General features: G+C 42.6%; 1 protein-coding gene across 10 annotated transcripts in view; it reads right to left on the bottom strand.

The window, feature by feature from the left end:
- The window catches only part of stxbp5l (syntaxin binding protein 5L), a 348,597-nt gene that overhangs the window by 19,210 nt on the left and 311,785 nt on the right, over positions 1 to 17,602 (bottom strand). For all 10 annotated transcript variants that reach the window (XR_010018308.1, XM_063050648.1, XM_063050644.1 and 7 more), the window contains 2 exons: positions 6,002 to 6,238; positions 459 to 819 (listed from right to left, as the gene is read on the bottom strand). Coding sequence is in view for 9 of the 10 variants with exons in the window: in XM_063050648.1 (XP_062906718.1) it covers positions 459 to 819; positions 6,002 to 6,238 (598 nt within the window). In the remaining variant the exon portion in view is untranslated. The remainder of the gene's footprint in view (positions 1 to 458; positions 820 to 6,001; positions 6,239 to 17,602) is intronic.

A 17,602-nucleotide genomic window follows, 5' to 3' on the forward strand; every position in this document is an offset into this window, starting at 1 on the left:
TAACTAAGGAATGACAATTTATGAAGCATCATGACTTTAAGTGTGTGCTAATGTAAAGGATGGCATTAGAACAATCCTTCGTTGCACGGCTGGAACTCTTAATGTGCAGTGGAACTGTGTTGGCATGGAGGACATGGTCTATCTTCTTGCAATATTAGTGATGTTACATGAACTTTGGAGAAAGAAAATTCTTAGATGCAAGTAAACTAAGGTACAAAATAAGTAAGTGCTATGTAAGAACATTACGAAATGAACTAAAGAGAGCAACGACAAAATGATAAAATGTCCTCTGGTTTCCAAAGTAATTTATAGTTTGGTGAGATCGGCAAAGAAGAGAGATATGACAGAAAATTACCTATGTTGATTATGTTATAAATTTCACAAATGTAACTTTACAATAATAAACAAACAGTAAAATATGAAGGAAAAATCATGCACTTACAGTACATGAAAGTTACCTTAAGGTCATAATATGTCCATTAGCACAGAAGCAAGCCAGGCAGATACTATTGCACATTGTTACGACATCTGCTCGTAATACAAAGGAAGTTTCTGTGATATTGTGTACGTACAAACAGCACTGAGAAGGAAGTGAATAGAGTTTGGCTTGTTTTTCAGAGCAGAGCACTACATATTGGTGGTCTGCCATCTCCTGAGAGGAAGATGGTGAAAATTTTACTAGCTTTCTTCTCCGTCCTTTATCATCCTTATCTTCACTGTTTAGATCTCTCCACACCTCATATGGGGGATGTATTAGACCACCCACAGAATCCAAAGAGGAAAATGTTAATATGGCTCCTTTCAACATAAACACTGTACCTGAAAAATCCAAAAACCGTATGTCATAACATTGTCACGAGCTGCATGGAATCTCATATTTTATTAATTTTAATAGATTCCCTATTTTTAACTGCGCCTCAAATGCAATTAAGGTAATGCCACATAATCTGGTTTTAACTCAGACTTCGGAGAATACTCTGCAAACAATTCAATCAGCCAGACTTTATTAAAATGTATCCATAATCATAATATTACTGATCAAAACATTAAACATTCTCAGTTATAGCATTAATCCTATCCAGAGTGTAAGATAATCTGTATGCATCCAAGTGGTACAACTATATCCTTTACCAAATGCAGTTCATCTGACAAATTATTGCTAAGATATATCACTATGTATTACTCCTTTTCCAAAGAACATCTGAGATATCCTCTGCCTCCAAAGAATGAGGTTTCTCTTCCCCTACCATTGATGCTGTTCTCACCTGCATCTCCTCCATTTCATAGATGCCCACCCTGCCACCTTAACAGGGATGTAGTTCCTGTTGTCCTTACCTACCATCCCATGAGCCTTGCATCCAACACATCGCTCTCTGCAACTTCCACTATCTTCAGTGGGATCCTACCACCAAACAAACTGTATGTATACATCCCAAACACTCTCCACGTTCTACAGGGAATGCTCTGTCTGTGATTCCCTCGTCCATTCATCGCTCTCCACCGATCACCCTCCAGGCACTTACCCAGGCCAGCAGAAGTGCTACACCTGCCCATTCACTTCCTCTCTCACCACCGTTCAGAGTTCCAAACAGTATTTCAAGGTGCAGCAACACTACCTGCAAGTTGGTCAGGATCATCTACTATATCCAGTAATTACCTTCTTTACATCAGTGAGACCCGGTGTAGACTGGGGGACTGCTTCGAATGGTAGTGAGGGAGGAGGTGCAGGGGCAGGTGTAGCACTTAAGACCATAAGACAAAGGAGCAGAAGTCGGCCATTCGGCCCATCAAGCCTACTCCGCCATTTTATCATGAGCTGATCCATTCTCCCATTTAGTCCCACTCCCCCGCCTTCTCACCATAACTTTTGATGGCCTGGCTACTCAGATACTATCAATCTCTGCTTTAAATACACCCAATGACTTGGCCTCCACTGCTGCCCGTGGCAACAAATTCCATAGATTCACCACCCTCTGACTAAAAAAATTTCTTCGCATTTCTGTTCTGAATGGGCGCCCTTCAATCCTTAAGTCATGCCCTCTCGTACTAGGCTCCCCCATCGTGGGAAACAACTTTGCCACATCCACTCTGTCCATGCCTTTCAACATTCGAAATGTTTCTATGAGGTCTCCCCTCATTCTTCTAAACTCCAAGGAATACAGACCAAGAGCAGACAAACGTTCCTCATATGTTAACCCTCTCATTCCCGGAATCTTCTCTGTACCCTCTCCAACGTCAGCACATCCTTTCTTAAATAAGGAGACCAAAACTGCCCACAGTACTCCAAGTGAGGTCTCACCAGCGCCTTATAGAGCCTCAACATCACATCCCTGCTCCTATACTCTATTCCTCTAGAAATGAATGTCAACATTGCATTCGCCTTCTTCACCACCGACTCAACCTGGAGGTTAACTTTAAGGGAATCCTGTACGAGGACTCCCAAGTCCCGTTGCATCTCAGAACTTTGAATTCTTTCCCCATTTAAATAATAGTCTGCCCGTTTATTTCTTCTGCCAAAGTGCATAACCATACACTTTCCAACATTGTATTTCATTTGCCACTTCTTTGCCCATTCTTCCAATCTACCCAAGTCTCTCTGCAGACTCTCCATTTCCTCAGCACTACCGGCCCCTCCACCTATCTTCGTATCGTCAGCAAACTTAGCCACAAAGCTATCTATTCCATAATCCAAATCGTTGATGTACAATGTAAAAAGAAGCGGCCCCAACACGGACCCCTGTGGAACACCACTGGTAACCGGCAGCCAACCAGAATAGGATCCCTTTATTCCCACTCTCTGTTTCCTGCCAATCAGCCAACGCTCTATCCACGTATGTAACTTTCCTGTAATTCCATGGGTTCTTATCTTGTTAAGTAGCCTCATGTGTGGCACCTTGTCAAAGGCCTTCTGAAAATCCAAATATACAACATCCACTGCATCTCCCTTGTCTAGCCTACTTGTAATTTCCTCAAATTTCCTCACTTGTTCTGCTTGCAAGGATAAGTGCCAGGAGGAAGATCCCTCCTCCCCCACTACCATTCAGGGCCTTAAGCAGTCCTTCCAGGTGAGGCAACACTTCACCTGTGAGTAGGTTGGGGTCATATACTGTGTCCGGTGCTCCCGGTGTGGCCTCCTGTATATCGGTGAGACCCGACATAGATTGGGAGACCACTTTGCCGAGCACCTATGCTCCATCCACCTGAAAAAGTGGGATCTTCCAGAGACCACCCATTTTAATTCCATTTCCCATTCTCATTCCAATATGTCCATCCATGGCCTTCTCCACTGTCGTGATGAGGCCACACTTAGGCTGGAGGAACACCTTATATTCCATCTGGGTAGTCTCCAACCTGATGGCATGAATGTTGATTTCTCGAACTTCTAGTAATCTCCCCCCCACCTTCACCATTCCTCGTCCCCTTTTCCTTCTCTCACTTTATCTCCTTGTCCATCCATCACCTCCCTCTGGTGGTCCTCTCCTCTTTTCTTTCTTTCATGGCCTTCTGTCCTCTCCTATTAGATTCCCCTTCTCCAGCCCTGTATCTTTTTCATCGATCAACTTCCCAGCTCTTTACTTCCAGTTTCCCCTCCCGGTTTCATCTTTCACCTTGTGTTTCTTCCCCCCTCCCCCACCTTTTAACTCTACTCCACAGGCTCTTTTTCTCTAGTCGTGCTTAAGGGTCTCAGCCAAAACGTCGACTGTACTTTTACCCACAGATGCTGCCTGGCCTGCTGAGTTCCTCCAGCATTTGGTTTGTGTTGCTTCGATTTCCAGCTCTGCAGATTTTCTCATTTACAATCTTTTGATTCCTGACTTTGTATGTGGGTTTAACAACATCTTTCACCACAACTACTGCACTATCTTTTCTGGCACCTGGTTCCTATGATCGGATCCTTGGAGGTCCTGCCCTTGAACTTAGCACCTAATACCCTGAACTCACTCTGCAGGGCTTTGTCACCCATTCTACCCATGTCAGTGGACCAGGACATCTGGTTGCTCGCCCTCCCACTTAAGAATGCCGTGGACTCGATCCGAGATGTCCCTGGCTCTGGCACCCTGGAGGTAACAAACCATCCAGGAATTTTGTTTTCGTCCACAGAACTTCCTTTCTGTTCCCCTAACCAATTAATCCCCTATCAGCAAAGCACGGCTCTTCTCCCTCCTTCCCTTCTGAGCCACAGAGCCAGAGTCCTGACCGCTCTGGGTTTCCTCTGGCAGGTCGTTTCCCCCATCCTGACCCCCCCCCCACAACAGTATTCAAAGCGGTATACCAGTTGTTGAGGGGAATGGCCACTGGCTGCCTATGCCCTTTCCCTCTCCTGATGGTCACTCAGATACCAGTGTCTTGCACTTTTATCAGCCCCTTAGCCTCCCAAATGATGCAGAGTTCATCCAGTTCCAGCTCCAACTCCTTAACCGGTCTGTCATAAGCTGCAGCTGGATGCACTTCTTGCAGGTGTAGTCATCAGGACCCCGGACATCTTCCTGCCTTGCCACATCCTGCAAGAGGAGAATTTCAGTATCCTGTCTGGCATCCCCACTGCTCTAAATGTGTAATAAGGAAGAAAGAACAAATAATGAAAAAAAAATCGACTTATGGTCTTTGCTTCCCCTTGCTGAAGCTTGATGAGCCAAAGCCTTAACTCCCTACTCCAACACTAGCCCACTCACACAATGGCCGCTCCACTCACACCTAACTTCTTTTTTACTGGTCCTTGCTAAGTGCCTAATTATGTGCAATCCAACATCTCCTTGAGAACTATGGCACGCAAAATGTGCTGACTGCCCCCTTGCTTTTTTTAAACTCTCTCTCCCTCTACACAATCTGGTGTCTCCCCAGGATTGTGGTGCGTAAAACGCCATTGAGCCCATGAAAGCTGCATGAATGTACGTGTTTTGACTGTTGTCATGAAGGACACAAGAAAACAGGAGCAGGAGTAGGGCTGCCTGGCTCCTCAAGCTTGCCCTGATATTCAACATGACTACTGCTGATACATCACACATTTCATATGTGCCAATTTCCTAAAGCCCTCAATTCCTCAATCTTTCAAATAATTATCTAATTCCTTTTCAAATAACTTCAGTTATCTAACTTCTATATTCCTCAGGAGGGTGGGAATTTTACAGACCTGCCTACCTTCCTATGCACCTCAGTTTAAATGACCATCCTGTTATCTTGTAACATGCTCCCTCATTTGAGATTCTTCCATTACTGGAGGCATCTCAATATCTACCCTGTCAAGACCTCTTACATTTCAAAAAGATCACCTCCCATTCAAAGAACACATATCCAAATTCTTAGTAACTTATGGTAGGATAACCCTCTCATCCCCAGTGAATCACTTTTTGAATGCTGCCAATGCTAATATATCCTTTCTTAAATCATGGACCATACCTATCTGCAATGCTCCAGGTGAGGCCTCAGCAACACCCTGTACATTGTAAACTTATCTCCTTACTTCTAAACTCTAACTCACTACACACGACTTGTTGCATCTACCTGCTGACATTTTGTAATTCATACACAAGATTACCACTTGTACTCCACTCAATGGACCTCGGCCAATTTAGACAATAGACTGTTTTTGATTTGCTTACTGAAGTGCATGACCTCACTCTTTCCACATCAAACCCTAATTACCAAGATTTTGCCCACTCACTCAATCTATATTCTTCTGCAGGGTCCAAATATCATCCCTGCAACAGGCCCTCTCACCTATTATCTTATTGGCAAAATGACCCTGTCCACTTACTCCGTCATTTTACACTCTCTCCCCTCCTCCAGGTCATTAATATTAATAATAAATAATTAAGGACCAAGAACTAATCCTTGAAGGCCTCCACTAGTTACATCTTTCCAGAATGAAAATGGTTTTTCTTTGTCTTTTGTAAATGACTAGGTTCCATCTCTGTCTTCTAATGCGATAACCAAAAAATGTTGCTTTCAAAAATATTGCTAAAATGAGAAGTCATTTTATAAACATACAGAAATTTCTTACCACTGGGAGAAACCATGAGTGGCTCTGAGTATCTTTGCTCCTCTGGAGGAAGGTTCAATGAGATAACTAGTACTGTACCCAGACTGGTACCAACCCAGAGACATGGTGAGAGGGTTGTGTCCATCTTACGGCTGAAGGACTCCATGAAGTACAAAGCCGTTATGGCCTCCTTTGATTCTTTGTCAATGCTGGAGACGCTGGAACTTCTTGATCGATTAAAAGTATTTTCTTTACTTTCTGTATGAAACCAGTGAACAATAAAATTGCCTGAGATTGAGCAACAATTGAAAAGGGTTATGCAATTCATCGAAGCATTAATATTACAAAGAGATATAAGGTCTGATGGATATATTCTTCCAGAATTTTAATCGTTGTACTTCATGTTTCTGTATGGTTGGCTAATTACTGACTTAAATAAATTGTCATGGATGAATGCCAGCTGGGGTTCAATACTCTTGGTGAATTATAATGATTCAGTAAAGTTAGCCACTATTCAATTAATTTTTTAAAACTATATATTATGAATTTGAAGAAATGGGCTGTATTGCTATTAATATTCTGTAATAATTAGTAAGAAGTAAGGCGGCAAATTCAGTTTCAAAGAACATGAAAATGCAGTGGCACTCGTAACTGTTTATTATTATTTAGTTGCCCAGTTCTTAAAAATGACTTTTCACAATTAAGTATTGTTTAAAGTTTTACTAGGTTCCTCATTAAAGTCACCTTATCACTTCCTATGTTATTACTGTCTCAGTTGGCAAATTAATTTTTGGAAATTGATCAGATAATATTTGAAAATAAATTAGTTATCATTAATGTGACACCACATCATGGCAAACACTAAAGGTGCACTAATTTAGGTATGACAAATCTGTTGAAAGAGAAATGACTTGGTTTCAAGGAAGTGCATTTTGATTTGGAGGCAGGTCTGTAATAAAGCTTGGCTGCTGGTTATGCTTGGAATGAAGAGTACCCAAAATCTATAAATGAATAAGTGTAGCCAAAACTAATCACATGTTTCAGCACTGATCGATGACAAACTGGCAGCAAATTACTTCTCCACACTTTAAGAACTGCAGCTCCATTTAAAACAAAATGGTTGAACTCAATTTCTTATCCAATTTTGAGACAAATAATGATATAAACAATGGGATGAGACAATGTCGAAAGAAAAAAATCCTAAGCTATGTGGAGTAAACGAATCCTTTGCAGCATCAGCATAAACCTGTACTTTTTTCTAGTTTGGCTCCTAGTTAAGCTTAAGAATTTGCAAAGTTCCAAACTCGGAATATCTCATGGCTCAGAGCTCACTGTTAAATTAACAGTGCTCACTGCTACGCCAAAATACCAAGAGCCAATACATCACTAAAAAATGCCACCTAGGTTGTTAGCTTTGTTTAAAGCCACTTCACTATCTCCTGCAGCATTGATTTTAGGTGAATATCATAGTTCCTGTATTTTTATGTTAAAATTAACAATTCTCATTAAAAATATAAACATTTTAATTGGTAATTGATGCAAAACAATTTTTCTGACATTGAGCATTAAGTGCTATGCAAATCTTCAATAAAAACAGATTTAAGGAAGCCTTAATGGATACGAGGTACAAGTAACACTATTTTTTTCCTTTAAGCAGATGCTGTATAATTCCCTAGCAATTTTCATTACTATTATACCTGTGGGATCTTAGTTTTTCATATATTAGTTGGGTGAGATTTTAAAATAGCAAATTTAAAGTGTGTTTATTTTCTGGCACTGTCAATACATTTTATTTTTACCACTATTTCTTCACCTATTTTGAATTCACCCACTCTAATTTAGACTCCTTGTGGTTATTTCTCAATTCTTTAATCTGATTGGTAAATTGGTTCAACAACTCGTGCTGGTGTTTTCAACAGCTCAGGCTCTGTACCTTCCTCTTTTGTCTTTCTCATCTTTAAGACATTCCTTAAGACGTTGTCTTGATCTAGCTTTGACTGTTTTCCTCCTTCAGAGATTTGGAACACATAATAGTGGGGTGCAGTACAGGCCCCTCAGCCCATGATATTGTACCACCATTTTAGCCTACTCCAAGATTAATTTAATGCTCTATTTTTCTTTCATTCATATGCCTATCTAAGCGTGCCTTCAATACCCCTCATGTATCTGCTTCTACCACAGCCCTGACAGCACATTCCTTCACCCACCACTCTGTAAAAACCTACCTCTGACATCCCCTTATACTCACCTTAAAATTACGCCCTCTTGCATTTACACCCTGGGGAAAGGTGCAGGCCGTTGGCTCTATCTATGCTTCTTATCATCTCGTACACCTCTATCAAGTCACTTCTCATCCTCCTTCACTCCAAAAAGAAAAGCCCTAGCTTGTTCAAACTTTCCTCATAAGACGTGCTCTCTAATCCAGGTGGCATCCTGGTAGCTCTTCTCTGCACCATTTCTAAAGTTTCCACATCCTTCCTATGAAACCAGAATTGAACATAGTAGTCCAAGTGTGGTCTAACTAGTTTTAAAGAGCTGCAACATTACCTTATAGCTTTTTCACTCAGTCTCCTGACTAATAAAGACCAACAAACCATACACCTTCTTAACCAACCTATTAACTTGCATGGCAACTTTGAGAGTATAATGTACATGCACCCCAAGGTTCGTCTTTTCCTCCACACTGTTATGAATCCTGCCATTTATGAACTTTGCCTTCAAGTTCGACCTTCCAACGTGTATCATAGAACACAGAATTGTACAGCACAGGAACCTGCCCTTTGGTCCACAATATTGAGCCGAACCAACTATAATAGTAATCAAATGGCCAGCTAAACTAATCCTTTCTGCCTACACAAAATCCATATCCACACATCATGTGCGTATCTAAACGTCTCTTAAAAGTCCCGAATCTATCTGCCTCCACCACCACCCCAGGCAGTGCATTCTAGGCACCCACCATCCTCTGTGTAAAAAAAAACTTGCCCCTCACAGCTCCTTTGAAATGATCCCTTTTTGTCTTAAATACATGGCCTCTGGTATTAGACATTTCAACCATAGGAATTAGCTGTCTACTGTATCTATGCCTTTCATAATCTTATAAACCTCTATCAGATCTCCCCTCAGCCACTGCTGCTGCACAGAAAACAACCTGAGTGTGTCCAATCTTTCAAAGCACATGCCCTCTAAACCAGGCAGCATCCTGGTTATGCCCTTCTCCAGCCTCTCCAAAGCCACAGCATCCTTCCTGTAATGGGGTGACCAGACTGTATGCAATACTCCAGATGTGGCCCTAACCAGAGTTTTATAAGGCTGCAACAAAACTTCCTGACTTTTGAAATCAATGCCTTGACTAATAAAGACAAGCATACCATATGCCTTCTTAACCACCCTACCAACCTGTGTAGCCACTTTCAAGCAGCTATGAACTTGGACCCCTAGATACCCTGCTCATTAACTGTTAAGGATCCTCCCTTTAACAGTGTACTGTCTCTTTACATTTGACCTATCAACATGCAAAACTTCATATTTGGCCAGATTAAACTCCATCTGCTGGTCACTACCCATATCTGCAAATGATCTATATTTCGCCATATTATTAGCCAGTCATCTATGATGCGATCCACAACACCACTAACCTCTGTATCATTTGTAAACTTACTGAACCACCCAGCTACATTTTCATCCAGGTGATTTGTATATATCACAAACAGCAGAGGTTCCAGTAGAGATCCCTGTGGAACACCTCTCCAGCTAGACCTCCAGCTAAAGTAAGTTCCTTCAACTATGACCCTCTGTCTTCCATGGGTAAGCCAGTTCTGAATCCAAATGGGCAATTCACCATTGATCCTATGTATTTCAATCTTCTGGATGAGCCTCTCATGAGAGACCTTGTCAAACACCTTACTAAAATCCATGTAGACAACATCCACAGCTCTACCTTCATCAATCACCTTTATCACCTTGTCAAAAAACTGAATCAAGTTAGTAAGACATGACTTGCCTAACACAAAGCCATGCTGGGTCTCCCCAGTTAGACCATGCTCATAAATCTTATCCCTAAAAATTCTCTCCAGTAATTTCTCTACCATTGATGTGAGACCCACCAGTCTATAATTTCTACGATTATTCCTGGCTCTCTTCTTGAATAATGGAACTACATTAGCTAATCGCTGGTCTCCAGGACCTCACCTGTAGCTGGAGAGAACAACAAGACAACAAGGCCCCAGCAATCTCATCTCTTGTCTCCCCCAATAACTTCGGGTATATCCCATCAGGCCCTGGGGACTCATCCACCTTAATGCTCTTTAAGAGATCCAACACTACCGCCTCCATTACTTTGAAATGTTCTACCAGAACTGATCTCCCTAACCTCCATGTTCTTCTGCTTGATAAATACTGATGTAAAGTACTCATTAAGGACCTTACCCGCATCCTCTGCATCCAAGCAAATGTTCTCCCCTTTACCCTTGAGTGATCCTACCCTCTCCCTAGTTATCCTTTTGCTCCTGATGTATCTATAGAATGCCATGGGATTCTTTTTCATCTGACTTGCCCAAGGTCTTTTCATGGCCCCTCCTAGCTTGCCTAATTCCCTTCTTAATTTCTTTTCTGGCTTCTTTATAATCCTCAAAGGCTCTGTTTGCTTCTAGCTTCCAAAGCTTTACTAACCTTTTCCTTCTTGACTAAATTCATCAGCTCTCTCAACATCCAAGTTGTCCTTGTCCTTCCTTCTGACTGGACATACCTGTCCTGTAATGTGTGCATTTAATCGTTAAACACCCTCCACATGTTGGATGTGGATGCCCAACAATAGCTGTTCCCAATTAACTCCCTCTCATTCCTGCCTAATGCTACAGTAATATGCCTTGCAGCAATTTAATACTCTCCCACAAGTTCCATGCATATCCTTATCTATATCTATTTTAAAATTTAAGAAGCTGTGGTCACTGATCCCTAAATGCTCACTGACTGAAAGGTCAATCACTGGCCAGGCTCATTACCCAACACCAGATCCAGTACAACCCTCCTCTTGTTGGACTAACCACCTGTTGATTTAAGAAAGCCTCCTGGGTGCACCTAATAAATTCTGCCCAATCTAAACCTCTTGCACCAAGAAGGTCCCAGTTTAAATGAGGGAAGTTGAAGTTTCCCATGACAACAATCCTTTTTTTTTACACCTTTCCTTAATCTGCCTGCAATGTTCAGGTGGTTATTAGGGGGTCTGTAGTACAATACCATCAGAGTGATTGCATCCTTCCTGATTTGGAGTTCTACCCATACAGAGTCAGTGGAGAGCCCTCCATAATGACTCTCTTAGTGAAGCTGTGATATTGTAACTGATTAGTAATGCGACACCACTCGCCTTTTACCTCCATATCTTTTCTATCACACTTATCTGGATTAAGCTCTATTTACCATTTCACAGCCAGCTCTGTATCCTATCAATGTCATTCTGTAACCCAAGACAACCATCTACACTATACACAACACCACTAACATTCTTGTTATCTGCAACCTTACTAACCCACTCTACCATCAATGTCATTTATATTGGTATTAGCAACACGCACAAAATGCAGGAGGAACTCAGCAGGCCAGGCAGCATCTACTGAAGAGAGTAAAGAGTGAACATTTTGGGCCAAAACCCTTCTTCAGGACTAGAAAGGAAGGGGAGAAGTCAGATTAAGACCAAAAATAGGAATGGGGAATGGTGAAGTAGTGGGGGGTGGGCAATTACTGGAAATTTGAGAAATCAATGGGATGAATATCGATATCTTGAACTTCCAATAATTGCTCCCCTACTTCCCCATTCCCGTTTCCCTCTCTCACCTTCCCTGACCACCACCTCCCTCTGGTGCTCCTCCGCCTTCCCTCTCTTCCATGGTCTTCTACCCTCTCCTATCAGATTCCCCATCCTTCTGCCCTTTATAAGACCATAAGATATAGGAGCAGAATTAGGCCACTTGGCCCATCAAGTCTGCTCCACCATTTCAACATGGCTGATACAAGTTTCCTCTCAGCCCCAGTCTCCAGCCTTCTCCCCGTATTCCTTCATGCCCTGACCAATCAGGAATCTATCAACCTTTGCCTTAAGTATACATGAAGACTTGGCTTCCACAGCTGCCTATGGCAGAGACTTCTACCGATTCATCACTCTTGGGCTAAAGAAATTCCACCTCATCTCCAGTCTAAAAGGACACTCCTCTATTCTGAGGCTGTGTCCTCTGGTCTTAGACTCTCCCGTCATAGGAAACATCCTCTTCATATCCACTCTATCCAGGCCTTTTACCATTCAATAGGTTTCAATGAGATCACACTTCATTCTTCTGAATTCTAGTGAATACAGGCCCAGGGTCATCAAACACTTTTCATATGACAAGCCATTCAATCCTGGAATCATTTTTGTGAGCCTCTTTTGAACCCTCTCCAGTTTCAGCATATTCTTTCTAAGATAAGGGGCCCCAAACTGCTCACAACATTCCAAGTGAGGCCTCACCAGTGCTTTATAAAGTCTCAACATTACGTCCTTGCTTTTATATTTTAGTCATCTTGAAATGAATGCTAACATTGCATTTGCCTTCCTCACCACAGACTCAATCTGCGAACTAACCTTTAGGGAAGGACTCCCAAACAACAGGAATTCTGCAGGTGCTGGAAATTCAAGCAACACATCAAAGTTGCTGGTGAACGCAGCAGGCCAAGCAGCATCTATAGGAAGAGGCGCAGTCGACGTTTCAGGCCGAGACCCTTCGTCAGGACTAACTGAAGGAAGAGTGAGTAAGGGATTTGAAAGCTGGAGGGGGAGGGGGAGATGCAAAATGATAGGAGAAGACAGGAGGGGGAGGGATAGAGCCGAGAGCTGGACAGGTGATAGGCAAAAGGGGATACGAGAGGATCATGGGACAGGAAGTCCGGGAAGAAAGACGGGGGGGGGGTGACCCAGAGGATGGGCAAGAGGTATATTCAGAGGGACAGAGGGAGAAAAAGGAGAGTGAGAGAAAGAATGTGTGCATAAAAATGAGTAACAGATGGGGTACGAGGGGGAGGTGGGGCCTAGCGGAAGTTAGAGAAGTCAATGTTCATGCCATCAGGTTGGAGGCTACCCAGACGGAATATAAGGTGTTGTTCCTCCAACCTGAGTGTGGCTTCATCTTTACAGTAGAGGAGGCCGTGGATAGACATGTCAGAATGGGAATGGGATGTGGAATTAAAATGTGTGGCCACTGGGAGATCCTGCTTTCTCTGGCGGACAGAGCGTAGATGTTCAGCAAAGCGGTCTCCCAGTCTGCGTCGGGTCTCACCAATATATAAAAGGCCACATCGGGAGCACCGGACGCAGTATATCACCCCAGTCGACTCACAGGTGAAGTGATGCCTCACCTGGAAGGACTGTCTGGGGCCCTGAATGGTGGTAAGGGAGGAAGTGTAAAGGCATGTGTAGCACTTGTTCCGCTTACACGGATAAGTGCCAGGAGGGAGATCAGTGGGGAGGGATGGGGGGGGACGAATGGACAAGGGAGTTGTGTAGGGAGCGATCCCTGCGGAATGCAGAGAGAGGGGGGGAGGGAAAGATGTGCTTAGTGGTGGGATCCCGTTGGAGGTGGCGGAAGTTACGGAGAATAATATGTTGGACCCGGAGGCTGGTGGGGTGGTAGGTGAGGACCAGGGGAACCCTATTCCTAGTTGGGTGGTGGGAGGGTGGAGTGAGAGCAGATGTACGTGAAATGGGAGAGATGCGTTTAAGAGCAGAGTTGATAGTGGAGGAAGGGAAGCCCCTTTCTTTAAAAAATGAAGACATCTCCCTCGTCCTAGAATGAAAAGCCTCATCCTGAGAGCAGATGCGACGGAGACGGAGGAATTGCGAGAAGGGGATGGCGTTTTTGCAAGAGACAGGGTGAGAAGAGGAATAGTCCAGATAGCTGTGAGAGTCAGTAGGCTTATAGTAGACATCAGTGGATAAGCTGTCTCCAGAGACAGAGACAGAAAGATCTAGAAAGGGGAGGGAGGTGTCGGAAATGGACCAGGTAAACTTGAGGGCAGGGTGAAAGTTGGAGGCAAAGTTAATAAAGTCAACGAGTTCTGCATGCGTGCAGGAAGCAGCGCCAATGCAGTCGTCGATGTAGCGAAGGAAAAGTGGGGGACAGATACCAGAATAGGCACGGAACATAGATTGTTCCACAAACCCAACAAAAAGGCAGGCATAGCTAGGACCCATACGGGTGCCCATAGCTACACCTTTAGTTTGGAGGAAATGGGAGGAGCAAAAGGAGAAATTATTAAGAGTAAGGACTAATTCTGCTAGACGGAGCAGAGTGGTGGTAGACACATTTTAATTCCACATCCCATTCCCATTCTGACATGTCTATCCACGGCCTCCTCTACTGTAAAGATGAAGCCACACTCAGGTTGGAGGAACAACACCTTATATTCCGTCTGGGTAGCCTCCAACCTGATGGCATGAACATTGACTTCTCTAACTTCCGCTAGGCCCCACCTCCCCCTCGTACCCCATCTGTTACTCATTTTTATGCACACATTCTTTCTCTCACTCTTTTTCTCCCTCTGTCCCTCTGAATATACCTCTTGCCCATCCTCTGGGTCACCCCCCCCCCGTCTTTCTTCCCGGACCTCCTGTCCCATGATCCTCTCGTATCCCCTTTTGCCTATCACCTGTCCAGCTCTCGGCTCTATCCCTCCCCCTCCTGTCTTCTCCTATCATTTTGCATCTCCCCCTCCCCCTCCAGCTTTCAAATCCCTTACTCACTCTTCCTTCAGTTAGTCTTGACGAAGGGTCTCGGCCTGAAACGTTGGGAAGGACTCCCAAGTCCCTTTGTGTCCTAGTTTTTTGTATCTTCTCTCCAGTTAGAAAATAGTCAACCCTTTGATTTCTTCTACCAAAGTGCATGGCCATACACTTGCTGACATGGTATTCTATCTGCCATTTCTTTGCCCATTCTCCTAACTTCTTTAGGTCCTTCTGTAGCCTCTCTACTTACTCAAAACTACCCACCCCTCCACCTATCTTCATATCATCTACAAACTTTGCAACAAAGCCATCAATTCCATCATCCAAATCATTGACATATAACGTAACAAGAATCGGTCCCGACACAGACCCCTGTGGAACACCACTAGGCAGTGGCAGCCAACCAGAAAAGGCCCCCTTTATTCCCACTCTTTGCCTCCTACCAATCAGCCAAAGCTCTATCCATTTTGCTATCTTTCCTGCAATACCATGGGCTCTTAACTTGTTAAGCAGCCTCTTGTCAAGGTGTGGCACTTCTACTCTTTCCATAGATGCTGCCTGGCCTGCTGAGTTTCTCCAGCATTTTGTGTGTGTTGCTTTGGATTTCCAGCAACTGCAGCTTTTCTTGAGTTTGTTATATAGGTATTAGTCTATTATTGTCACATGTATCAAGATACAGTGAAAAGCTTGTCATGCATACTGATCGTGCAGATCAAATTACTCAGTGCATTGTGCTAAAATAAGGCAATGAAACTGAACTTCATAGTTTTTCCCCTCAGAATCATGTGGTCCCCTTTATCGGTAAAGTAGATTACTTCAATCACCTTATATACTACCTATTGGTTAATATTCTACTTCAGATATCTTTAGTCATTATAAGTATGTACACTTTAGTTACTTACGAATTTTTTTGTAAATACATTGAAACATCTAGATAGCTAGTTGAAGATTTCACAGCATTAACACCAGCCAGGGTGTCTTTCAAGCATATTAACAGAATCTATAACATTAAAGGCAAGTAAAACAAGTGTACTCACTGGTACATGCTAACATTGTCCAATTAGACTGATGAAACAGAGTAACATTCAAACAGTGACAGGAATTGACATGGTTAGAAATAGGACAAGGCAGAAACGGTTCAGTTACAAGCTGTTGACATAAAAAAACTTAAGCAGCAGTTTAAAGTAAAAAAGAACCTTCTTCTTCCAAATGAGAAGGATAAACACTTTTTAATGAATGGATTTTATAAGGTGTCTTTCCTCATGATCAGGTCTTTAAACTCTTAGTACACTTACACGACACTTTGGTAAGGTAGCAACTGGAGTATTATGTGTGGTTTTGGCTTCCTTACCTAAAAAGCAATATACGTGCCACTAAGGAACTGCAGCAAAGATTCAGTGGAATGGTTAAAGGGACGGCAGGTTTGTGTAAACAATTGAGATGGAATAGATTGGACCCATGGAGTTTACAAGAATTAAAAAGAGTACCTCATACTGTATATGCCTACAAAATTTCTTCAAGGCCCAGGAGGGTAGAAGTAAGGAGAATGTTTTCCCTGGCTGGAACATTCCCCGACTAGTGGATGCAGTCTGAGAATAATGTTGAAGCTTTGTAAGGCATTCATCAGACCACACTTGGAATACTGTGAACAGTTTTGGGCCCCTTATCAAAGAAAGGAGATGATGACTTTGGGGAGGGTCCAGTGGAGGTTCAAGAGAATAATTCCAAGGGTTAATGAAAGGGTTAACATCTGAGGAGCATTTGATGGCTCTGGGCCTGTACTCACTGGAGCTTAGAAGAATAGGGACATCTCATTGAAACCTACAGAATATTGAAAGACCTAGGTAGAGTATACTTTTCCTATAGTGGGGGAGTCTAGGACCAGAGAGGAGAGCCTCAGAACAGAAGGAACAGAGAAGAGGAGGAATTTCTTTAGCAAGAGGGTATTGAATCTGTGGAATTCATTGCCACAGATGTCTATGAAGGCCAAGTGATTGGGTATACTTAAATCAGAGGTTGATAGGAAAGGTGTCAAAGGTTAAAGGGAGAATAAAGGGTAGACATTTTGGACTGGAGGAATGTCTTCACTCATAAAGCAGTGAATATTTGGAATACTCTATCCCAAAGGTCCGTGGAAGCTCATATACTTGTTCATTCAAAACAGATACAAATAGATATCTGAATACTAAGGGGATTGACGCACAAGGATAGTGCAGAACAAATAAAATTGAGGAAGATGATCAATCATAATCTGATTAATGGTGACACAGAGCCAGATGTACTACTCCTACTCACTATTCTTATGTAATACAGAAAAGCAATCTTGAACATCTTCTGGAATTAATCTGTACGCCCAATCTGTCACTGAAATTCTTTACAAATGTTGTTAGCAATAAGAGGGTTGTTGCTATCTCTCAACATTCAAATTACTTCTTGCCTGAAGAAAAATAACATTGGCATTGGAATGATAATAAGCATTTCAGAAATCAAAACCAATCCTGTTGTTTGTTGAAATGGGAAAATCAGAAAATCTGGCTGTACACGTTTTCACTTTTGCTTTTCATTCTCCCCTATTACGCAGAATAGGCATCCAGACCATGAACCTGATTCAACAGCAGCTTACTCAGATCAAATAACGTCCAATCCTCAAAAACAATATTGATTTACAAAATAATAATCACAGTATGCTTTTCTAAAACAGAAACTTTCTAAGTTTTCATTAACCTGCTGCTATTTTCAGAGGAAGGTGCTGGTAATTGGTTATAGATAATTGGTCCTTTCTGAACAAATTCTTTGAATGGGAGGAACAAAAGCTTTCCACAACTGGACCTGGTACATCATATGACATACATAATGATTGTTATTTTCATGAC

This window comes from Mobula hypostoma, chromosome 6 (assembly GCF_963921235.1).
Source record: "Mobula hypostoma chromosome 6, sMobHyp1.1, whole genome shotgun sequence".
Lineage (NCBI taxonomy): Eukaryota > Metazoa > Chordata > Chondrichthyes > Myliobatiformes > Myliobatidae > Mobula > Mobula hypostoma.